At 47.7% G+C, this 25127-nt stretch overlaps 2 protein-coding genes across 4 annotated transcripts in view; one reads left to right on the plus strand and one right to left on the minus strand.

Moving 5' to 3' along the window:
• The window catches only part of LUC7L2 (LUC7 like 2, pre-mRNA splicing factor), a 59158-nt gene extending 51713 nt beyond the window's left edge, over positions 1 to 7445 (plus strand). For all 3 annotated transcript variants that reach the window (XM_054564146.1, XM_054564147.1, XM_054564148.1), the window contains exons 9-10: positions 1992 to 2183; positions 6157 to 7445. In XM_054564146.1, the coding sequence (XP_054420121.1) occupies positions 1992 to 2183; positions 6157 to 6334 (370 nt within the window). In that variant the 3' untranslated portion in view covers positions 6335 to 7445. The remainder of the gene's footprint in view (positions 1 to 1991; positions 2184 to 6156) is intronic.
• A 7153-nt stretch (positions 7446 to 14598) lies between these two features.
• KLRG2 (killer cell lectin like receptor G2) lies at positions 14599 to 22873 on the minus strand. Its single transcript, XM_054563848.1, has 5 exons — positions 22044 to 22873; positions 19663 to 19764; positions 19328 to 19473; positions 15176 to 15279; positions 14599 to 14719 (listed from the first exon to the last, which is right to left on the minus strand). Exons 1-5 carry the CDS (start codon positions 22831 to 22833, stop codon positions 14599 to 14601), a joined length of 1263 nt encoding a protein of 420 aa, XP_054419823.1. The 5' UTR covers positions 22834 to 22873.
• Between the last annotated feature and the right edge of the window lie 2254 nt (positions 22874 to 25127).

Here is a 25127-nt window from a genome sequence, read left to right on the forward strand (position 1 = left end):
GTACTCCATTTTTCTTTTTACTACCTGATGTCCACGTGTCTGTGTAGACATCTTTCTTGAGTATACAAGGTAGACAAAGGTAGGTTTACAGTTGTTCATATGGGAAATACAATAATTAATAAATAATAGGACAAGAATAAACTGTTTTACATACTCACAGCTGTAAACCTACTCTTGCCCACCTCTGTGTGCTCCATGAGGTTAAGGACTTTAATTGCTGCTCAATCTCCTTAGTACCCAGAACAGTGCAGTAGACACCCAGTAAATATTTTTTTTTTAATGAATGGATAACTTTAAAAAAAATGAAATTACACATTGGAAGAAATAGGTCTATTATAATGGCTCAAAATAAGTGATTAAATAATACAGCATTTTGTAAAACTTGAATGAATTTTATGGTCTTTTCCTCCTGCTGCTTATAAGAAATACTCAGTTGTGGAAATACTCTGTTCAACTGTGGTTGATGTTACGTGTAGAGAATGTGTACAGAATGTGCCTTTCTTTGACTGTAATGTTGACAAACACTGAATGCTTTTAAACTGCACCTAACAAAATAATCATTTGAAAATAAACTTGGGTCCTGGCTGGCGTGGCTCAGTGGATTGAGTGCTGGCCTGCAGACTGAAAGGTCACCGGTTTGATTCCTGGTCAGAGAATATGCCTGGTTTGCGCGTCAGGTGCCCAGTTGAGAGCATGAGAGAGGCTACCTATCATTCTCTCTCTTGCACATCCATGCTTCTCTCCTTCTCTTTCTCCCTCCTTTCCCTTCTCTCTAAAAATAAATAAATAAAATCTTGGGGTTTTGGGGTTTTTTTAAGAAATGTTTCGTAAAACAAAAATGTTTATGGCTTTTTTAAAAAAAAGAAAAAGAAAGAAAATAAACTCAGTTTGGTAATTGCAACAGCTGAATGGGCTTTTGAACTCTTATCCAATGAAGAGACTCTTTCAACAGAGTTGCGCGCCTTTCTTTCTCTTGCTGTTTTCCCCGGTTGTCCTGTCCTGTCCTGTCCTGTCCTGTCCTCTCCTCAGTTATCCCCACCCTCACCGCACCTGGCACACAAGTTAGTTTTGTGGCCCAGCGCAGACTGCAGAAGTGTGTTTCCTTCTAGCTGCTTCAAAGTGTTTTTGTCCTCTATATTCATGTACTTGTAAATACATGGGGGTTTTTTGCAATTTTAAGTAAAGTTGTTTAAAACTATTTTATTTTTTCTTCCAATTAAATTATGCACTACATGAATAGAGAACTGTCTTACTGTGTTTTGATTACACTGACTGAGCATATTGTGGACATTCAGACTCACTTAAGTGGTCATATAAAACCTGATTCAGAGAGGGTTTTTTTAAAATTATTTTTTAATTTTTATCCTCACCCAAGACATGCTTATTGATTCTAGAGAGAGTGGAAGGGAGGGAAAGAGAGAGAGAAACATCAGTCGGTTGCCTCTCCTAAGGGCCCTCTCCAGAGACCAGACCCGCAACCTCGGCCAGTGCCCTGCCTGGGAACTGAGCCCGTGACATTTCAGGGATGACGCTCCGACCAGCTGAGCCCCAATGGTCAGGGCTAATCAGATACTTTTGACAATATTCTTTTTCATGCCTCTCCTTCTATCCATGTCTATCAGGGATATATTATGTCTGAATTGTACTAAAAATCTTCGAAGTTTAAAGGAAATTAATTCCATAAAGCATCTAGATAATACCCTCTGGTGAGTGGTACGTCTAGATTGTTTCATTCCCTTTTTATATTCCTGATGTAAATGTATACAATAATGTTTGACCTCTGAGAACTATCATTAATTTTTGTTTTGAAATTCTAGTATATATTTAATACACCAGCACCTTATTTTAATGTAGATTTAGCTGACTTGAAACAGAATTGGCATTAAGCAAAGCTACTGAAGGATAGTTTCTGTTCAAAAGAAGAGGCTTCAGTGAATGAACAATAATGTGGTGGTTACAAAGCTAAAAACTAAGTGAAGTGTTTTTTGTAGATCCAGGTCCAGAGAGCACCGCCGACATCGGTCTCGCTCCATGTCGCGGGAACGGAAGAGGAGAACTCGATCCAAATCTCGGGAGAAACGCCATCGCCACAGATCTCGCTCTAGCAGCCGCAGCCGCAGCCGCAGCCACCAGAGAAGTGGGCACAGTTCTAGAGACAGGAGCAGAGAGCGATCCAGGAGGAGGTACTGAGGTGTCCGTAAGAGGACATGGAACTACCTTATAGTTTAGAATTGGAATACTATTGGTTTGAAACTTGCATCTGGTAATATGTACACATTTGTGTATGGGTGTATAACAATGTTTTCCCTGATTGTATGGGTAGTTCAGAAAGAATATACTTATGAGCCAGAGTAAGAAATTGGAACAAATATTTGCAGAGGTTATTGCATTTCTCTGCGTAGTGTGTCTTGGGGGAAAAAAGTACTTTATGGGCAAATAATTTTAGGTACCAATAGTCTTCAAATTTTTTCTGTATGTGTTGATGAATTATGGGCTCTGAGAAGTCCTTTCATTAAGAGTTGTTTAGCTTTGTTAGACATTGTTTTCCATACTTCTTGGAGCTGGTGCACTTTTTCAGAGCAGACACATCTACTATATTCTTTTTTAATCTGCACAATGGGTATGCATTGTTATGTACAGTTGGCTTGACAGGGCGATTCAGAATCTTAAGGAAGTTAGACTTTCTAGGCATGGAAATTCAAAAGGTACAAGGCAGGCTGGGGTGAAGTAAGTTTAAGGACCTGGATATCCAATTGGAACGAAGGATTAGAATGTGGTGGAGCCTTAGCACTCACAGTCCATATTGATGAAACTTTCAGAACTCCTCAGGTCACATGATGGCCCTTAAGCCAGTTCATTTCCATTGAACATAACACACCTAAAATTTATTTTTTCTTGACAATTTTTTTTAAGCATATATACGATTTTTGAGTGTCTAGTACCTACTAGTCATAAATTTTCTATGGATTACTCCACAGAAAGCCCATGATAGAATCCACAGAAAGCTATTTAAACTTTCTGGGTCTGTTTGGTTATTTTTGTCTGTTTGGGTTTTTTTTTTTGACTCCTAACCAGCCATTCCCTGAAACCACTCAAAAGCTGAGTTAGTTAATAGGGTGTCAATCAATATTTATTGTATTCTTGCCTTGTTTCAAGTAGCTCTTTTCCCCCCAGCTTTATTGGGGTATAATTGGCAAATAAAATTTAAGATATTTAAAGTCTACACTGTGGTGATTTGATGTATGTATACATTATGGAATGTTTCCCACCATTAATTAATTAACACATCCATCACCTCTTTGGTGAGAACATTTAAGTTCTATTCTCTTAGCAAACCAGGCAGTTCTTAAGGTGACTTTAATCAGAAAGAACTGTATACTTTGTACTGTAGGTCTAGCAAACAATAACAGAATAACATAGTTGAGTCATTATTCAGTTGAGTGAGAACACGGGACTAACATCTTTGACAATAACCAGACTGATATAAAACCTAGTTTATTATAAAGTGCTGAACTCTATGTTATTATAAAGTGCTGAACTCTATGTCATAGAGTAAATGATAGAAGCATTCAAATGAGGGAAATATCTGAGTAAAAAAAGATGGCTTCATATAATGCATAAAACTCAAAGTGGATATAATTTAAATAGATAAAACCAGGTAGGAAAAGATATACAGATAGAGTGAAAATGAGGCAAATGCAGAGAATGAGCAGGGAATTTACAAGGGTCAATTCCTGATAGTGTTATTTGTAGGGCCACTTAATCTCATAATCTTAAAACGGGGCAGAGCGTAGTGCCCAGCAAAATGCATTTTAAAAAAAAATCTCCATGAGTCTCAACTGCACTGTAAATTTTGGTAATCATTCTGCTCGTTGATAGGCCCAGTGGTGTCCAGCCTTTTGGCATCTCTGGGCCACAGTGGAAGAAGAGTTGTCTTGGGCCACACATTTAATACACGAACGAACACACACAGACACACACCCACACACACACACACACACACACACACCCCACCCCACCCCCCCTTTTACTATTTTGTGTTGGGCCGCAGTTAGGACACCACTGGCTCTAGACAGTTTCTCCTGAGAGCCTCCCCACCTTCCACTGTTTGTGGCGTCTGTCACCCCCTGAGCACCACTACCACAGTGGGAATGGAAGGGATGCCCGCCTGAGGCCATGTTTGGTCCCTAACGCCTCCTGTGTTTATGAAGTTGTATAGGAAAATTTCCCACCATACAAATGATACCTCTACTGAATTTTTAGCACGTTCCTAAAGAGGCTTATTTTTGTAAAACTATTAAAAGTTTTGCTTTTCTCTAGAGCACTTTTAACCTCAATATTCACATTTCTCTTTTTCAAAGCAACATTGTTTTTACCAAAAATTACCAGACAATTGCTATTAAAACCTACGTGTTATTATACATGAGAACATAAAGTTATTGCATATTTCAGTTTAATTTTCAAGGTAAAAGTCTCAGTTAAGAGTCTTTTATGATGTGCTGCTCTCCTGCCCCAGCTAAAATACTGGTCTCGGATGTAAGGAGATTCTGTTGGTGACCTTTCCCTGGCAACAGTTACCCTTGGCAAAGGAGGGTCATTTGCATTTCTCTGCTTCCTGCTCTGTTCACACACACAGTGCAGACTTCAGAGTCAGACTACTTGGTTTCAGTGGCCTTGGCCACGTCATCTAGTGACCCCACCTTTCTTTTCCCATCTACTACGTAGGGATAGTAAGAGCGCCTGCTTTATTAGGGTTATTGGTAGTTTGAGTGAAATAGGGAATGGAACCTGCTTGTGCATGGACATTGTAATCGCTCACAAAGCATTAGTTGATGCTCATCTCACAGTTGATTTTCAGTTATTATCACTGCCCTCTTAGTCATCATCTCCCTTCCTATTCCATTCTTACAAAGATTATGGATAGGGCAAGTGTAACCAGATATGTGCACTGTGTGATTTTTTTTTTTTTTTTTTACACATCATTTTTAAATTAAGCTTGTTAAAACCTTAAAGAAGTAGAATGCTCCTAGTTGACCTTACTTTGTTTTTTGACCTTTTTGGTTTAATCCTTAACTATATTTCTAAAACTGAGTATAGTAGTAGTTTTTTCCTGCCTTAGAAGTTGAAAGTATTACTTAATCAGACCTCAGATCTAAATCCTGAATGTGGGTTAAGTGAGATGATTATGTAGAAGTATCATGTCACCTGTAAAGAATGAAATAAACGTAATATGTGTTTCTGATTCATTCTAGATGTTGAAAGTATAGAAGATTTCATATTAATTCTGATCCTGTGATGACCTTTGGTTTTCCTTCTGACTGAATCTCTGATATAACCTTGTTTTGTTATTTACCTTATGGAAGTTGGGTGTGATAACGGAGAGGTGGTACTAAGAAACAGTTACGGTTAATCAAGATTTATTGTAGTGTGATCATCTTCCTCTGTCTTCCATTCTGATTTTTTTCCTTTGGTTGAATGAGTTAACTCAGGAGGAGTAAAGCACATTTTAAAAATAATAAATGTTTACCATGTTATTAATTGAGTAGTTCTCTTATCTAAGTTGCCTGCAGGTCACATCTGGCCCTCTAGCCTGTTTTTGTATAGGCAGCAAGCTTTGGATGGTTTGTACATTGTTTAAAGGGTTGGTGAAAAAGAAAAGGAAGAAGAATATACCACAGAGACTGTATGTGACCACAATACCTAAAATACTTTCTGACCAGACAGCAAAAAGGTTTGCGGACCCCCCGTTTAAGACATTGCTTTCCATCCAGTTTGGGATCTACATTCTAGTTTATGTTTTTTAATTGGGTAATACCTTTTGCTTTTTAAAGGTATTGTTTGTAATTCTTTTACTAAATACATTTGCTAGGAATGAGAGAATCTTTTTGATTGCCTCTGAGACAGTGAGAATATCCTATAAATAATTATTTTGGTGTGTGGTTTTTGACCCTTAGCTATTTGTTTTCACCCGTGTCCTTGTTTTAGACCCTTATCAAATATGGTGGTGCTCTTTCTTGTCAGAAAACTGACTCCTGTCTTTTTGGATGTATTCTGTGTATCTTCCTTCAGCTATCAATACCTTAATATTTATCCGATTCTTTCATTTGGATTTTGGGTTTCCCAACACATTTTGCTCCTCAAATTAATATTTTTCAGATCCTCAAAAGAAAGATTCAGAGACCAAGACTTAGCATCACGTGACAGAGACAGGAATTCAAGAGACAGATCACCTCGTGACAGAGATCGAAAAGATAAGAAGCGGTCCTATGAGAGCGCTAATGGCAGATCAGAAGACAGGAGGAGCTCTGAAGAGCGCGAAGCAGGGGAGATATAATTAGCTGTGTACATGTCCTCAGTCCTTAAGCTTCCTATGGAGTTACATACTATTGTTTAGTTTACAGCTGTTCGGGGTGACACAGTGAGCAGTTCCAGACACTGACCCAGCTAGGCTAGATGTACCGTATCCAACTTGGCCTGAACTGAATGTGTTCCTTGATGAAGCCTAAAACTACATCCATGGTTTCTGGTGAACCTGTAATACAATTCTGAAAGTACTCAACATAGTTTTATATATGAGAAAGATGCGGATGTTTTTTTGTTCTTTTTAGTAGAAGTGATAGCAAACAAATTGTGTTACTTGCCTTGGGATTTTTTGAACATTTGTAAAGTGCTGTCTTCCTTTCTAGTCCAAACAGCGCAGCTTTGGGGACTTTCCTTTTTAATTCTTCTTCCTCTGACTTTTGTATCCCCTGAACCTCCCACCCTCTAATTTTAAGAGAAAGGGGGTCAGGGAAGCAATATAGCTTCTGTTCTAAGGTTTGTTCCCATTAATAACTAGCTGATTACAGTTCAGAGCATTTATACTGGAATGTGTGCTGGAGAAATTTAAATACTGGGAGGATTTTTTTAGTTTGTTTAGAGTTGGAAGTTGAACAGCTCTTGCATTACATACTTTGCTTTTTTATTGACAATTGGAAATCAAATAAGTCTTGATTTTTCTGTTGTATTGAATTACTACGTTCAGGGTGTTTTGCAAAGGGGGTGGGGACAGGGACTTTTTCATAAGCACTTCTTGTTTTATTTTGTGTGCGTGGAATATAAAGGCTATACCCGTATTGTAAAAAAACAATAATAATTAAATGAAACAGTCACCACCACCATTACTATTAAACTGTAACTTGTCTAGTAAATTGTCACTAGAACTTCTTGCTGTGGGCATTTCTTTTATTCTTTTATATCATTACTAGTGCCTTACTGTGCAAGGCACCAAAGGAGATAAACATACACTTGTGAAGATTCAAGCTGAACTGCTGTTGCCTGGGTCCCTGGCTGACGTATTCCAGCTACTTCAGGGCTGTCTGTACCACTGCTACCGCAAAGGACTGGACCTACAGAAGAAACTGGGTTTTTCATTTGCTTTTGTTTTGTATTTCTTCTTACTCAGCAAACTGAAATAAAAACATGGTATAACCAACGTAATGAGACTAACAGTTTCTGCATTGAAAAGCTATAGATATCCTCTCTGATTTAAACAAGTATCTCTTGCGATTCTAGAAAATCTGAGTAACAAAAATACATTAAGGAATGAAATTAGTGTCTGTGAGTACAGTTAACTGAGATCACCTTTCCATAACTAGTTTTGATTTGTTTCCCTGAATGTGGCAAATTTGAGGTGACTGAGGAATGTGTGCCTCACACTGAATTGATAAGAGTGTAATTCTGAGGCCCGTCTGCATCGCTGGTCGCTGAAGGATTGTTTTGCATCTACATTGTTCCTCGTGGTCTGTGCTCTTCTCTTAAATCCTTACAAGCACTTTGGATTTAGTACCTTGGGATGTGGAGTAAGATCAGAAAGGCCAGGCTGGTAGGTTCAAGGAGGACCTGGCCCGTGACAGTGGTATATCTGGAGTCAGAGCCCAAACTCCAAAACACGGTTGAAATGTAGGGTTTAGCATTATGTTTGTATAATTGGAATTTAATACCTGTTCTCTGCCTAATCATACAGGTATCTGTATGGCTAGCTGCTACCGCATTTGTGATCTGCAGGCAGCAGAGGCCGCCTGATGCCAGCAGGTCAGTGGCAGCCAGTGAAAGGCAGCCGCGCCCTGGGCTGGGCCCTGTGGCGGGTCCCGTCAGCTGCGCGCTCCTTTCAGTGAATGATCCCAATTTAAAAACTCCAGGACGATTAGGTACTCCTAATATTTAGACTTGGGGGTAAATGATTTACATATTGTAATAATTATTCTTGAGCCAGGGCAACCCCTCAGAACAACCTTAAAGTCTCAATATTTCTGTTTCTCATGCACAATTTTTGGTACTTTTTTGTATCTGGCGGCTGTAATAGATAGGAATGTAAGTTTTGTCACATATTTGCAAAAACCATTGGCTCCTTTGTGATACCAGGCTTGGTGTCCTTCGGTAAGGCCTTGTTTGCTGTCATTGGGCAGCAGCAACTGAAACGGAAGGAAATAACCCTCCATTTTAAGCAGACTTGAAAAAGAAAGACTTTCTTACCTCTCTGATAATTGTCCTGTCACTAATGTTTAACTTTTCTTAATCTTTTCCAAGTTATTTTTTTCCCTCCAAGTTTCATTTTAAGAGTATTTCCATTAACTAATAATAATAGCTGTCAAACTCTGTCCTTTGAGCCAGAGCCAAGCGTGCATTACAGTTTAGACACTTGTCATTCGTTGTGGTAATTTCTCATTCATTGGGTGCCTTTCAAAATGGTTTTTATGAACTAGCTTTAAAAATCAGAAATGTTTATAGGATTTTCAACATTAAAAATCCAAGTATAGACTAGATAACTTTAAATGTGTTCGTGTCCAAGGTGGACACTCTGCTGGTATGTACTGGTATAGCTGTTCGAATTAGTAAACGATTGGCACGCGCCCCTCCATCAGCAGTGAGCCGCTGCCCTGAGCCTGACCGTCCTCCCTGGCCCCGAGACCACCACGCCCGTGCCTTGCGAGGCTGGTGGCTGATAGCCGAGAGCCTTCAGAACCCCTCGGTCAACCATCACGTGCTGTATACTGACTTGAATATTTTGAAAAACATTGTTTCTCCTATCTGCAAAAACAAAGCTGTGTACATCATAATTTTATTACATCCTGACCCAGTGTTTATATTTTCCCTGGGTATAAATAAGAATACAGAGTTGTCCTCTGTTTTTCTTCCCATTGCCTGTTATAATGGGCAGAGCAATCCCAGCTCCAGGGGAGTTAGGGAAGGCTGAGGAGGGCGAAGAGAACAGGGCTTTGATGCCAGAGGCCGAGTCTATCAGTAGGTTGTGCTGTGGCCAACCTGTTGGTGTGTCTGCCTGTTTCCCACGTACCGGCAGAAACCAGGATGTCAGAGGTTCTGGGTCTACCAGCACCTCTGGGGATCAGACCAGACTAATGGCTGGCACCGTAGGGTTTAGGCTAAAAGCATGGCATTCAGATTCAGAACTGGGCTGTCAGTCAAAGACCCAGCAAGGTGATGAGGCCACAGGACATCAGAGGGGCTCTCAAGGTCCCAGCCGCAGCACGCCCCTGTACCTGAGTCTGCCAGCTGCCTGTACCAGAAGATCCCGCTTACGTGGCCGTGAGCGGTGCCGGGGCACATGGCAGCTCCGTTCGGAGCCTTATATCCAGATGAAGCCATTCCTTTGTTTCTCTAAAAAGCAAGTCACCTTCCCCAGAAAAGCCCGGGGCAGCCTTTTTCTCACATTTTTGTAACCGCATTGGGGCATGTTCCCATTTGGGAACCAGCTGAAGTGGGCAGAGTAATGACCTTCCTGACTGGCTCAGGCCTGGGCCCCCGAACCAGACATTGACCAGCAGGCTGGGATGGCAAGGTTGGCACGATGGGGCTTGGATGAGTCCGGGACTCGCCCGCAGCCCCAGACTGGGGTCGCTGCCAGGCCACGCGGCTGCTTCCCCGGTGGGGTCCCGGAGGGTGGGGCAGGTGAGGGAGAGAATTCAGCAATTTCTTTCCCTGGACACTGGAACGTGGGCGCCGTGGCCAAGCACTGGGGCAGAGAGGGGACCTTGTTTTCCTCCTCCTCCTCCAAGCGTGACATGGAGAGACAGATGACGTTCAGCTAATGTGAGACGATTATTGAGGTGCCTCGTCGTGTCTGCATGTGTCGGTCCATGCCATCTCTTTAGGTTTGTGCATCACGGGTTGGCAGGAGCGGCGTCCCGCCTTCACACCTGTGTTACAGGGGAGGGAACTGAGCAGCGCCAAGAGACTAGGCAGACATGGCACAGAGCTGGCCAGGTTCTGAGCCTGAGGCTCTTGCTGGCATAACACTGACAGGTGTGTCCTGGGCTGGGAGAGGTTAGATGGGACCAACAGGAATGTCCAAAGGGGGAACAAAAGCCCCAAAAATGAAGATGAGATAATAACTATGTATAGTTTTATATCATGTAGTCTCAGTTTTATACCACCTCTGAAGCTGAGAGTAACTTAAAGCTCTTATTTACCCAGATGGGGATATATGAATTACATGGTTTAGTTCCCCGATTTTTATTTTATTTTATTTTTAGAAAGTTTGGTTCTGCTTACTTGCAATCAGTATTAAAATCTTACCAGGTGATGGAATAGGAAGTACCCAGGATCTTGAAATGTTCTGGTCAAGTGTTGGTAGTGAATCAAGCCCCAACTTCCAGTTTCCAGGAAGTGAGCCCAGCGCGCTGTGGCTGTCACGCCCCAGCCAGCTGGGCCGGTCTCTGAAAAAGTATTGTTACTGAAAAGAAGTTCTAAGAGAGTTAAGAGAGGCTAAAGAGATACCCATAACAATGCTGAAACCCTGATTTTTGTTTAAAATATTGGGACAGCAGGCAAAATTGAACCATGGATTGAACAGGAAGTTAATGCTAACTTTACTAATAGTGGAATCGCAAATACATAGAAGACTATTCTTATTTTGAGGGGATGCATGCTGAAGTACTTCTGAGTGAAGTGTCCTGACATCTAACATCTTCAATGGTTCGATTTTGTACATACACATAAGTGACTGACAGAACGTTGCCTGTTGTTAGATCTAGGTGGAGAGCAGATGGGTGTTCGCCTAACTTTAAATTCTGTATTTTGCAACGCTCTCACAAAGTTAGGAAATTCCCAACCTTAGATTTTCCATTTAAATTACCACTTAAAAAAGCCTGCCCCCAGGGCATGGGTGTTTTAGTCTGGGTTTTTCTAAATATTGTCTCTGGACCTTTGGTATCAGAATCACAAAAAAGTACATACAAATGGCCATTGAGCTCATGAAAGAAGCTCAGTTATTATCAGTCGTCAGGGAAATGCAAATGAAAACCACACTGAGAGTCCACTGCATGGCCACTAGTATATTCTGGAACTCGCATATTCTGGGAATGTAAAATGTACAGCTACTTTGGAAAACAGTTTGGCAGCTGCTTATAAATTAAACATTACTTACCATACAATGCCCCCACCCCAGGTACCTAAGAGAAATGAAAACCTGGGTCCACACAAGGACTTGGATTCAAATATTCATAGCAGCTGCATTCCTAACAGCTCAAAACTGGAGTCAAGTGTTAATATCAGCAACTAGAGAGAAGGTAAATCCTGATACATTCCTACAAAGATCTGACACATGCAGAGATGAGTCTTTAAAACCTACTCGGCTAAAAAAGCAGGCACAGAACACTACGTACTGTGCAATTCTCTTATATGAAATCCTAGAACAAACCACACAATCTACAGAGACAGGATGCAGGTGAGCTTGGAGCTGGAGGTCCGGGAGGACAGGACTGACCACAAAGGGACAGGAGGGAACTTTCTAGAGTGTTGGCACTATTCCACGTCTTGAGTGGCAGTGGTTACACAAGTGGCTACATTTGTCAACAGGTACTTCTCAAATGGATACATTTCCTTTGGTACAGATTATACCTCACAATTCATTTAAAATACTGATTTTTTTCTTGGTAGCAAGATAGGCTCTGTTAGCATTTCTCAAAATGTGGTTTCTGGGCCCTCTGCATCAGAATTACCAGGAAAGCTAGAAGAAACCCCCGTGGGGGCCCTGCCCCGCCGAGTCAGAAACTCAGGACTTGGGGGACAATGAGTCCCAGGTCTAACACAGGTTCGACAGCCTAGATGTCTGGAGCTGCTGTGAGCTGTGGAGCCAGCCCGGGTCAGAGCCTGGTCTCCAGAGCCTGGTCTCCAGAGCCCCGTGCAACAAGCCAGTGGGCCTGCAACACCGCTAGATGTGAATTTCAAACAATGGCAGCTGCCAGTGCGAAGACACTAGGAAAATGACTCGGAAGAGTTCCATGCAGACCAACCCACTGTGTGTCTTTTCCAGCTTCCATTTCTGTGGAAGGGCGACGTGCTCAGAAGGCGAGGCTGATGTGGAGGGAGCTGTGACAAATGACGGCAGACTGTGAGAAAAGGCAGCTGTAGGAATCGTTTCCGACGCTGGTAGTTCCCAAGCCGTGCTGCACGTCAGAATCTTGTGGACCTTTTTAAAAAGTCGGATTTCTTTTTATCAAAGTAGTGCATGAATATGTATTTTGTCTTTTAAACTGTTAATATGGTTTTAAGTTAGTACTATGGAAGAATTTTTTTTTTTAGATTTTATTTATTTTGTTGGGGGGGAGAAAGAGAGGGAGAGAAACATCAATGTGTGGTTGCCTCTTGTGCGCCACCTACTGGTGACCTGACCCGCAACCCAGGCATGTGCTGCCTGGGAATCGAACCAGTGACCCCTTGGTTTGCAGGCCAGCACTCAGTCCACTGACCCACACCAGCCAGGGCAAGGGTGTATATTTGTATTAAAAAAAAAAAAAAATCAGTCCTAGGCAATGAAGTTCAGGATAAAGCTTTTGAACTGGAGCTCAGTTGGGCTGGTGAAATCACTAAGGAATCTTTGAAGGAAGATGAGTCACATGGTTCAATATGTAACATTTATTTCAGCATCTATTTTAAATTTCTAATATAGTCCCCATGTAACCACTTCACTCCTTGGATTATTATGCGCCCCCCACGCCCATCCAATTTTCATAAAAAAAAAAAAAATCAATCTCCTAGTTACTTTATTCCAGTTCTTTGGAGACAGACTTGACTTTTTAATTTTAAGGACAGCTTGATGAATCTTTATGTGGGTAGCCCCAGCCCTACCCACATCAAGATCTAGACCTTTTCCATCACCCTAGAATGTTCCTGATGCCCCTTCCCGGTATTCTGCCTCTGTCATCACCAATTAGTTTTAAGGTAACCATTTATAATTACTCCTGCTGTTTCTTCTACTATTTATCTCCATATTTCTAAATAATAAGCTTATATTTTGATTTCTCGGTTTGCCAACTTTGGGCAGTAACTAGGAAGTCCTCTCACTCCACTTCTTCACCAAGGAAGCCAAGTGGCACTGTGCCGCGGGATCCCCAAGCCACATGGCACTTGCCCCTGAATCTGGGAAGAGCCCAAGGCTCCCTGATGTTAAACGAGCCTGACACACCAGACACAGGATGTCTGCTGTGGAGGGCTTTGAAGTGAGTTAAAATCGAGCACATTTTCTTGCTCTGGAGTTAACTTGTAGTTGGAATAAGAAAGCCATGAGGAAGACCACAGTGCTTCCAAGACTCTTATTGCTTGTCCTTTAAGTCTCTCCACCTCTCTCTCCCAGGCACCCGCATATTCTGTACAAGCTGCTGGATTAATGGACAATACAGGTGTCTCTGAGGGGAATGTAGATGTGCACCACCTGACTTTAGAAAGTTGGTTTGTATATGACAGTTGTGTTGAATGCTCAGCCCCAAGATGAGACGCAGGAACATTCTCCTGTTGTTGGAGAGGTCGCTACAGGCTGGGGAGACCAAACAAGCCCCTCCAGCCCCCCCGTGGGGCCACTCCCTGAAGACCTTCCAGGCTGGCGCCCTCACAGCTGTGGGAAGAGCTGCCTTGAACCACCCACATTTCTCTGATTTCTGTTCTCACTAGGACCCCGCTTTCGCAGGAACCTCCGCCTACCAAGGTTGGGTTTCTCCTGCCCAGGTGGCCCTCTCCCCTGCAGGGTCCCAGCCTTGGCCATCGCGTGCAGCCTCCCTCTTCCTCCTCCAGGGGTCCACAGCGTCTCACTTGCCATGACACTGGTCGTCAGCTGGGTTGGCTGTGTGCCCGCTGCCTGGAACTGGCATTGACAGCAACGATGTCCCTGCTGATGACCCCTCTCACCACAAAACAATGGAAAACACATTTTGCGGGCTCGCCTGTGATGTCTTCCTCTAGGACCAAAGGGGTGGGCCTTGAGGGTAGGCGGGTGAGAGAGAGCATGGGGAATGGCCATTTTAACGGAGACACCAAGGCTCAACACGCTAAAGAAACCCATCTGAAGGCCTCTGAACAGACCCCCTTCAGCAGTTGGGGTGAAAATGGGCTCCCGGCCCCAGGGCCACAGAAAGCCTTCTGCCCGGAGGTGGTCGTCCAGCAGCAGAGGTCCAGCTCCCGGGATCCTACAGGCTGGGTCCCGGGGGCCCGGAGCAGGGAGCCCTGGAAGCCTGGGTCCAGGGACGGGGCTGCCCAGCTCCCCTCTTGGCCTCCGCTGGGGAGCAGGTGGCATGCCCCACGGGCTCAGAACGGGTGAAACCCAAGTCACTTGGTCCCCTTGGCGCAGACCCAGGGTGTTGGAGAGATGCAGTCCAAAGCCACGAGCCTGCCTCCCTCCAGGGCCCCGCACTTGAGATCCGGCCGGCCCTCCTCTTCCTCCGGGGCTCTGGGGAAGGACGAGAGGGAGGAGGGGCGCTCAGGGCGATGGGGCTTTCTGGCCGCAGGCCCTCCAGCCTGCGGACACACTGGCCCGGGTCCTGTTTGAATTGGCCCTGGGGTCGGTGGCGTGAGGATGTCCCTGGCTCAGCTGTGTGGCACATCTCTGTAGGACAGTGTGACAGGCCTGCTTGGGCCAATGTGCTGGGGTCCTAAACAAGGGATCGGGTGACGGGCACTGAACAAAACCAGGCCCTGAGCTTCTGTGTGGGGTCAGCCTCCCGAGAGGCGGCCCAGCGGGTGGAGCAGGGGGACTGAATCTGGGGCGATGGCGGACGCAGAACAGCAGCAGGGAGGTGCCCACAGAGGAGGGGAAGGCTTCCAGCCCCTTTTGGCACCTGCTGTGATGTCACATAGCACATTGGGGACAGAGGAGGACTCCCCGCCCAGGCCCACGGTCACTCACGGCTGGGGTGGCAGGGGGGCACCATCGATCCAGTACCAGCCATGGGGACCTCTCCGGGCCCCCACCCAGGAGGACTTGATGGCTGGGCATCTGCTCAGGAAGTCCTGAGGGAGAAAAGCAGCTGGTCACTCTTCTCTGGACCCTGGGTCGCCTCACTCAGCTCCACTGGACTCCACCCGCCCAGACACCAGGAGCTGGGAAGTTGCGCTGGATGGCTCGCTGGTTCCCAGGCACTGAGCTCAGTATGGGAGCCAGAAATGGGGGGATCCCATCTCAGCCCTTGAGGCGAGAGGATGTGAGTGCCAATCCCCACTGAGCAACAGAGGAACAAAGAGACTCCAAGAAGAGCGGGGAAGGTGAGCAAAGCTTGGAGGCTGTGGAGGAGGCAGTGATGGGGTCATTAGGCTGCGGCCGCCTGGGAGCATAATGGTCAACAACACAACAGCAAGCAAGAGCATCAGTTACGTTGTATTAGTTCAGCTCCGCGATATTATTAAGGCCATTAAACAGAATAAGCAGCACAGCACGTAGAAGGCTGTAGTATGTGAGGGGTCACAGTGAGCGACAACGCTGGCTCACAGCTGTGGCATGATTGTAATCATGAAAAAGTGTGTACAGACAGGGACACACACGTGAGGAGCAGCCAGAATGAACACAAGGATGTTAGCTGTTTGCAATGATTATTTCTTTTAGCTATTTATGCTTGATGTCCTATTTTTAACAATAAAGCAAGAGATGGCATTGGAAATTTTTCAACTTGTTTTTAACCTGCGGTTCAACTGTATTTAAAAGGTGTTAACATTGTAACTCCTGGTGCTTTGCTGCCAGTTCACACCTGCTGAGCCTTGCCTTTCCTGTGTCCCATCGGGTGACTCCCCTTTGGGGAGTAAACCCAAGAGCATGAAGGGGAGAAAAGGAATTTACCCAAAGATAACACAGTGCCATTTATGAAGAAAAAGCGGAAGCCACCCAAATGCTCAGCCAAGGGGAACTAACTAGGCCAATTATAGGTTATCAACTTGATGGAAAATTGCAGTGCCGTTAAAGATGACAAGCACATAGAAAATGCAGTTTTCTTAAATGTAACGTGCTAAGAAATCGTGCTAAGTGAAAAAGGCAGAGCCCACCAGCAAGCGCATGTTGCTCGTGATGCCAGGAAGCCTATGCTCCCGTTAGAGAAGCGGGATGGTAAAAACGAATGTAATGCTGTATTCAGGTCTCCCCCGCCCCCATCCCAGATAGTTTAAGGTGATGAAGACGAAACCTCTGTATTTAACCCTGGGAATTAGCGAGTAAGTATTGGAGTGACAACGATCCCTTGGTGCCACTCCCATTTGTCGCTCTGGTCCTTCAGCTTCAAGGTCCTTTCCTGTAGGGACACTGTGAGCTTGGTGAGGACTGGGGGCCAGTCTTACCACAGACCACAAGAGCCCAACACGCATTGGACCAGCTCCGCGAAAATGCCTCCCTGTGGCCCTGGTGGTCACAGCTAAGGGCCCCAGGAAACACCCAGGCCACCATGCCAGCCGTGGGCCCAGAGGTGTCAGCACCCATCCATCTTCTCCCCAAGGGGGCGCCAGCCAGCGGCAACTCCCAGTAACCTGGCTAACCTTACCGCCGGAGATCCCAAAGGTCAGAGGGCACATGAAAGCGGGGGAGTGGGGCGGGAACAGGCACGCGCACACAGCCTGGCGCACACAGCCTGGCGCGGCTGGCCGCTTCCTCTCCGGCTCCGTGCCACAGGCGGGGGCCACAGGTGGGGCTGGGTGGGGGGCTTTGAAGGGGATGGGAAGGAACCTGGGTGGTCCTAGCATCTTGCCACATGGGTGCACAGGTCTGGGACTCCTGCTGGCCGGCACCGGCCCCCTGTGCACCGGCAGCTGCTGGTTGGGGAAGGCGCACCGTGGCTCAGAGCGGGGCCGCCACTGCGGAGAGTAGAGCTTTGGGGCCAGGCTGCCCCAAATTCAAACTCTGGTGCTATGACTTGTAAGATCCGTGCTGGAAGGCAGGTTACCCAGCCTTCCAGAGCTTCAGCACGGTCCCCTGTAAAATGGGGACATCTGCAATGAGGCCTGAGATAGTATGTATAAAGCCAAGGCACACAGTACTCACTCATTAAGCATCCCCTCTGCTGGGTGGTGTGCGAAGCTCTGTGCCCTGCCCCCTCACACAGCCCCATCCAATGCTGTGGCAATGCCAAGGCGACCCTGCCCTCCTCTCTGCGGTAGCTCTCTGGGCCTCTGGGGCCGGGGGCCAGGCCTCCCCACCCAGCAATACCTGCTCCATTCGGCTCTTCTTTTCCTTGCAGCTCAGACTCCGTTAACCTGGTTTCATTGTTACCAAATGTTATGGAGTGGGGAAAGCGGTGTCAAGGGTTATAAATTCTAGAAACTTCCATCTCAAAGGACTGCTCTGTAACAATGACACAGTGATCCTGGGGCCTTACCGCCTTCCACTGGTGCATCTCCAACTTCCCACCAGGGTAGGGAGGGGAATTCTGACCCTGAGCAGAACTTACTTGAAATCCCATATTTTACGTCCTAAAATTCGGGTAAATCCCCTTCTATGGCTTCATACATTTCTCTCTCTTTTTTTAATCCTTACCTGAGGACATGCTTATTGATTTTAGAGAGGGGGGAAGGGAAGGGGAGAAAGAGGAGAGAAACATCGATCAGTTGCCTCTTGTATGCACCCCACAGGGGACTGAACCTGCAACCTAGGTGTGAGCCCTGACCGGGGGCAAACCTGCGACCTTTCGGTATACGGACGACGCTCCAACCAACGGAGCCACACCGGCCAGGGCCATACATTTCTTTCTTTCTTTCTTTTTTTAAATGTGGTAAAATACACAGTCAGTGTATATATACATTTAAGGTAGCTTCTTCCCCCCTCTGCCCTGCAAAACGAAGCTGTCATTAAACCAATGGCGATGGTAGCCCTTAAACTTTCTCCGCTTCGCTGACTGTGAGCAAAAGCAGCTTGGGGAAGGGCGGGCCGTGTCTGCGCTGGAGCTGTGTGCGCCCCCTGGCACTGGCACGTCCCTGCGTTTGTGCCTCCCAGCTCAAGAAGCGTGGCCTCTGCCGGCCGGTCCTCCCCACCCCTGGCTCTTGTCCAGATGTGTGGAAGATTCCAGAGCTCCACAGTCTCATTCTCGGCTGTATTTTAACTGTCTGGGACCCAAATCATAGTTTGGGTCTTTTTGCAAGGAGCTTTTTAGAAGCTCTTTTTTTGGAAGGAGCTTTTGTCCAGGCTCTATGATACAGTAGTTTCTGAATATGTACTTGTGTTTCAGTTGATTGATCCTGTGTACTTAGTTAAAACAAAGTCTTTATCTCAAGCTCCATTTGCCATTTGGAGAGTTAAATCCAGCTCCCCTTTGGAGGACCCGGCAGCCAGAGGGCCACTTGTTCAGCCGAGGTGCAGGGTCATTCTGGGTTGAACCTCTCTGGTGAGGGGCTGGAGGGCAGGGACCCTTTATGTCACTGGCTTTCCAATGACATTTGCTGTGCTCAGTGGGTCTGTCTCAGGAGATGGAAAAATTACACTGAGCTGCTAGGTCCCTGCCCTGCTAGGTCCCCTCCTCAGCTTCACGCACTCTGTCGGGACCCACCTGTGTCCCCACTGGTCTCCGACTGGCAGATGTGACAGGGCTGGCTCCTTTGATGCAGGGGCCTGCGAAGGTGTCTCTGCCCAGCCCATTCTCATCTCGCAGTGATTAAGAACTCAGGGCCCAGCCCAGGCCCCGGGAAGCAACTGTTACATACCCATCTCTCACCTGCATAGGCTGCGGCCCCCTCATCCTTCCCCCAACGCCAGCTCATAGGAGGACCAGGGAGACTCATGGAGTAAACCCAGCCTGCAGGCTCAAGCCCAGCCCAGCCAATCTGCCCCCTGACGTGGCCACTGGCCGGATGGCGGCAGCCCTGCCCTGGCCATCCAGCTCCACCTCCGCTCTTAGAATGAAGAGTAAACGGAAGACCTTGGTGACATCTAGTCCCCGTGCCCGCCACTTTATTTCTCCAGGCCTTGGTGACTTTTTCCGTGATGGGGGGTTGGACTAGATCTTTGCGATTCCTTGCAGGGCTAGTTAGTATCCCGTCACCCGTAATGGTATGCACACCCCTCCACGGCCCACCCGCCCTCCCCTCTCACCTGGACGTGACTCAGCAGGGGCAGGGTGGCATTGTGGGCTGAGCAGTAAGCCTGGCTGGCTTCCCAGGCCTGAGCTTCGGCGGAGAGGTAGTAGCACTGCTCCCCGGACCACAGCCAGCCCTGGGCACATGGCCGGCACCTGGCCCCTGCAAGCAGAGACCACGGGTGAGCCACAGAGTGAACGGCAACGAGCTGAATGCATGTATGTTAAAAAATCAACACCTGCCCAGGGCCTCGACTGAGCCGCAAATCTGGAGGCATGGAACGGGCGGGCCTTTCGGTGGGAGCTGCCGTCGGATTGCTTGTCAGCGCACAGCCAGGAGGGGGCACCGTACCTGTTCTAGAGGCCAGGACGATAATGGCGACCGTGGACACCGCCAGGAGCACAGCCATGACTACCAGGGCCCAGCGCAGGGACTTCATGTACATGGGCAGCCCTGGGGAGCGGAGGGGACAACCAGGAGACGCAGGTTAGACCCACTGACTTATACACCAGCATCACGCCCACCTCCTCAGCTAAGGCCCCCAGATAAACCACTGGGTTTAGGTTAGAACTTCCTATTTGGGAGGAAAATATGACATGTTTTCTTCTTAAATAACTAGAGGACCTAAGATTCTGTTCAAGAAAGAACAAATAACTGGCTAACAAGCACTTACTGCGCACGCAAGGTGCCTTAGACACAGTATAAACACGCCAGGAACAGGGCAAGACCCCTGCACTGAAGGAGCTGACGGGCTGGGCAGAGGGGCCGGGGATGCAAGTGCAGACGAGGAGGAACGAGGGCTATATTTGGAGTTCAACAGGCCTGGGCTCCACTGTGACTCAAGTGTCTTGGTGTTTTCTGGTTTTGACACTGGGATCGCACCTGCCTGTTTTATCTCTCTAGGTACGGGAGGCCACCGAGGAAGCATCATGCAGAGAGCACTTGGACAGGTGAGTCGTCAGTCGCTCTGGGGCCCAGGGGACCAGATGGCTGCAGTGAGGTTGCAGAGGGGAAAAGAACTCCAGAGACCCAGGAAACTAAATCCTGACATATGCTACATCATGGGCCACCTTGGACACACTATGCTAAGTGAAAGAAGCCAGGCACCAAAGGCCACGCATTGTGAGTCCATTTGGATGAAACACCCAGAATAGGAAAACCCAGAGAGATGGAACATAGGCGAGTGGCGGCCTGGGGCTGCAGGCTCGGGGGTGATAGTTAAAAGGTACAGCATTTCTTCTGGGAGTGAATGCAAATATTCTAAAACTGGCTGGAGATGAATTCAACTCTGAGAATATAGTAAAGGCCATTGAACTGCATGCTTTAAGTGGGTGAATAGTGTGGTGTGTAAATCATAGCTTAATGAAGCTATGTTTACCCAAAAAAGCAAACTGAAAATGCTTGGAATAAAAGATATATAGCCTTGGCCAGGTAGCTCAGTTGGTTAGAGTGTCATCCTGATACACCAAAGTTGAAGGTTCGATCCCTGGTGTGGGCACATAAAAAAATTAACCCAGGAATGCATAAAGAAGTGAAAAAACAAACTGATGTTTCTCTCTCCAAAATCAATAAATAAAAGCTTTTTTTTTTTAAATAAAAAAAGGTACATAAATCGACAGTCTTAACGTAATAAAAGCAGAACTAAAAAGCCTGGGGAAGAAAAGGAAAATAAACCCACCAGTCATCTCAGTAAATATAACTACTTTGACAGAACAGTAAATTCCATTCTGATGTTTCAGAAAACAAAACAGTAAAGAAATACAGTAAGTTACAAAAGTGTCGCACAACTTCACACTCAGGACTGCAATGGGGACCTGGGAAAGGCCCCACACACAGCCACCTGTCTCCTAAACTTCCTGGCCTCTTCTCCCGAAAGTCCCACCCACTCCCTTTAGAAAACAATTCTTGCCCTGGCTGGTGTGGCTCAGTGGACTGAGCAACCGCCTGTGAACCAAAGGGTTAACAGTTTGATTCCCAGTGCAGGGCACACGCCTGGGTTGCAAACTAGGTCCCTAGCAGGGGGCGTGCAAAATGCAACCACACATTGATGTTTCTCTCCCTCTCTTCATCCCTCTCTTCCCCTCTCTAAAAATAAATAAAATCTTTTTTAAAAAATCTACTCTCTTAAAAAAAAAAAAAGAAAGCTATTCTTAATCGCACAAGTAACAAATTCATTCTCCTGGTTAAAGAAAAAAAAAAAAAAAAAAAACAACAGATGAAACTAAACCCCCCCAATTGCTACTTGTCTTTCAAGGCTGAGCTCCAGGAGGCTTTCCCATACCCCCAAGTTCACTAACCACTCCCTCCCGGTTCCTAGACTAGGGTTGCTTAATTGTTTATCTTTTTCCAGCTCTTCTTCCCTCCCGGGCTGCCACCGTCTCCTCATCACGTGATCCCGAAAAACTTTCCCTCGCCTGAAATTCCTTCCACCTCGACCTCTCGAAGAGGCTGCGCACAGTAAGCGGGAATGAAAAAGTTGTCAGAAGAGTGAAAGGGGAAAAGAATAAGTGGGTTCATTCTTTTTTCGCAAACTATTGGAATTAGAATTCTGTAGACCAGAATGTTACTGGTTTCAAGCCAGAGAGGACCGGTAGGATCGCGCATTGGGAGGGTCGTCTGGGTCTCCTAGTCCCTCCGGAGCAGTGGCCCAGCGCCGAGTGGATGTTGGGGGACCTCAGGCTGCCTAGACCCCGCCCCAGCGGCGTGGGCTCCCGGCGCTGGCGCGCGCTTACCTATGAGCTTTATCGCCCGGTGCAACTTGTCGCCGTCCACCTCGGCGCGGTGCAGCAGCACGGTGTCCTCCTTCTCCAGCTCCCGCTCCTTGCAGCGGCAGCGGCACTTAGGGGAGCCCGGGGACTCCGCGCCCCCCTCGGCAGGGCTGGCCCGGCCCTCGGCGTCCAGGCCGTGCTCCGGCCGGGCTGCGGCTAGCTGCGAGCCCCGGCCCCACGTGCTGCCCAAGGACGCGGTCCGCGGCAGCAGTGGGTACACAGGGGAGGCGTGGCGGGAGAAGCCTGGGGACTCGGGTACGGGCACCGTGATGAAGCGCGTGGAGGGCGCGGGCGAGGGAGCGCGGCTGCCACCGGCCGCGCCCACGGGCTTCACGCGCACGTCCACCTGCAATTCCATGGGCGCCCAGGTGCCGGGCGCCGGCTCCCCCGGCGCAGCCCACGGCACCAGCTCCGCCTCACGGTCCCGGGGCTGCTCGGCCCCAGCAGGGCCCGGTGACGGCGGCTCCGGGCTGGCAGACGTCTGGCGGCGGAAGGCACCGTAGCCCAGGCTTGGGGGCAGCACCCGCAGGCGCGCGGGGTGCGGCGAGGGCAGCTTCTTCCCGCCCGCGAGGTCCTGGCCCGCGCCGCTCGCCTCGTGCACGGCCGCAGCCGGGCTGCTCTCGGGACTCGCCGGTCGTCGCTCCTCCGCGGGGGCCTGCGGCCGCTCCAGCCCCGGGACCTGGTTTTCCAAGGTCTCCACTGGCAACTCGGCCCCGGCTTGGTCCCCTCCGGATACCGCCTGGTCCGTCTCCATCCCGGACGCGGAGCAACCGAGAGACGCACAGTAGAACTCACCTGGGTAGGTTTCGCCTCTCGCTCCGGCCTACAGCCCACGGGGTTGGGGAAGTTGCCGAGCCACGCCCCTCTCGGCGGAGCCGCGCGTTTGTTGGCCACGCCCCTTCGGGCCACCGGCCCCGCCTTCCAGAGACACCGGCCGACGCGAAGGGCGGAGGGCGTGGATGGGGGCTTTGCGGGAAAACAGCTAGGAGCACACGCTGAAGGGAGGACCCGGAGTCGCGGTGGACCGGGACTCTTTCCGCTTCTTTGTCCTTGGCCCCACCCACTTCCCCTACCCGCCTCGCCCGGCCCGCCGCTATTGTGCTGATTTGGAGAGTTCCAGCTTGGGCGGAGAGCGGTTGGCCAAGTCTTGCAGAGACGCTGGGACCTCAGAGAAACCAGTGGGTCCAAAAGGAGGGAGGGGGGCGGCCTGCGGAAGAGTAGCAGAGCTGGTTGTTCCGACAAGGTGGTGGGGGACGGGGCGCCACACCTGAGAGGAACGGCCCCACCCCACCTTCCCGCCGAAGTCTGCTCTGGAGGCCTGACTCCTGCTAGCCTAACTCGTTAAAGACTGGGGCGTGAATGAGCGTGACGATGTCTGTTTTCCTGGTGACAGGAGCCTGAGCCCCGACGCATCCCCGTGTCGGGTACAGGTTTCCCAACCCTGAGCTGAATGCCATTTAAAAAACAAAACAAAACAAAACAAAACAAAAAAGATTCCTGGCTGGGCTCCACCCAGACCTACTGAATCTCAGAAGGGAATGAGGCCAATGGTTTTTAAATCAAGTTCCTCAGGATAAGATTGGCAGATATGATACGGGCCAATCAGTTAAATATGAATTTTGGATAAACAAGAGATAGCTTCAGCCCTATCTAAAGCTTCTTCGTTCAATTCTGGGGATTTCTGGGCCTTGTGGCCTTTTTTTCCCCCCTATGCATACCCTAAACAATATTGTTACGATATGCATATACTTTTTCTTTCCAAACTTCACTCATGACTAAGTTTATATCTATCCCTAATTCATTTAAGGTGTCTCCTGCCGGTGCACATTCGAGTTGTTTTCATTTGGAGGACCTAATTACTGCAATGCTGCAAATGCCACCTTGCACATTAGTTTTTTTTTATTTTAAAGATTTTATTTATTTCTTTTTAGAGTGGAGAAGGGAGAGAGAAAGAGAAGGAGAGAACCATCAATGTGTGGTTGCCTCTTGAGTGCCCCCCACTGGGAACCTGGTCTGCAACCCAGGAATTGAACAGGCGACCCTTTGGTTTGCAGACCAGCAGTCAATCCACTGAGTCACACCAGCCAGATCTGTGTTTTGTTTTGTTTTGTTTTGTTTTTTTAAATTACATCTCTGGTGATATTTTCAGAATAGATTAATTAAAATGGAACTGCCTAGTTCTGATCAGTGTGGCTCAGTTGGACGTGGTCCTGCAAAGTGAAAGGTCACTGGTTCAATTCCCCGTCAGGGCACCTTCCTGGCTTGAGGGTTTGATCCCGTCAGCGATCGACATTTCTCTCTCACATCAATGATTCTCTTCCTCTCTTTCTCCCTCCCTCCCTCTCTCTCTCTCTCAAAAAATAAATAAATAAATAAATAAATAAATAAATAAAAGCTTTTAAAAATAAAGAAAATGGAACTGCTTGGCCAAAAGGTGCTCTGACGGACAATGTCACGGTGACCCACATTACTCCCAAGAGGCTGAACAAACAACGAGTGAGGGAGGGCTGTGCCCCACAGCCTGACCAGCACTTGAATTTATCAGTCTCCTAGTCTTCCACCAATCTGGTGGGTGAAAATACAAAATTTCAACTGCTTTTTTTTTTAGTTACAACTGAGGTTGAACGTCTTTCCATTTGCTAACTGTGTAGTGAGGAGGGCCTTTGGCATTCTCAGGGCCGCAGCAACCTCCTCTGAGGTGAGGCTCAGACCACCAGCTGGTTCCAGGAAGTGGTTCAGTAGGAATGAAGTCCACTGGCGCAGGGAGGCCGACGGGATCTGGCCTGTCTAAACAGACCAAAGAGTTCCAAGAGCATAAACTAAGCCATGGCTGACTGCTCCAAAGAGGAAACAAACAGCCCCACCCTGGCTCTTGGCTGATGTTACCCACGCTGGCATCTTGGGTTCTTCTAGGGTCCCTGGCCACCCAGATCAGGGAGGAGGGGGTTCTGCATGGCCAGCTCCCTGGCACGGCTGGGCCATCGTCAGTTCACATGCCACCTGCTCAGAGGCTTGGGGGCACCCGAGTCAGGTGGCACTCTCGCCCCC

This window comes from Pteronotus mesoamericanus, unplaced genomic scaffold (genome assembly GCF_021234165.1).
Source record: "Pteronotus mesoamericanus isolate MK-2021 breed Mesoamerican mustached bat unplaced genomic scaffold, CSHL_Meso_final scaffold_85, whole genome shotgun sequence".
NCBI classification, from domain to species: domain Eukaryota; kingdom Metazoa; phylum Chordata; class Mammalia; order Chiroptera; family Mormoopidae; genus Pteronotus; species Pteronotus mesoamericanus.

Excerpts from the sequence above, each read along its gene's own strand:
- KLRG2 (XM_054563848.1), bottom strand. The coding sequence starts at position 22,833 with ATGGAGACGGACCAGGCGGTATCCGGAGGGGACCAAGCCGGGGCCGAG. Across the intron at positions 19,765-22,043 it reads CCGGGCGATAAAGCTCATAG|GGCTGCCCATGTACATGAAG; the intron begins GTAAGCGCGCGC and ends TCCGCTCCCCAG. Across the intron at positions 15,280-19,327 it reads CCCTGCTGAGTCACGTCCAG|GACTTCCTGAGCAGATGCCC; the intron begins GTGAGAGGGGAG and ends TTTCTCCCTCAG.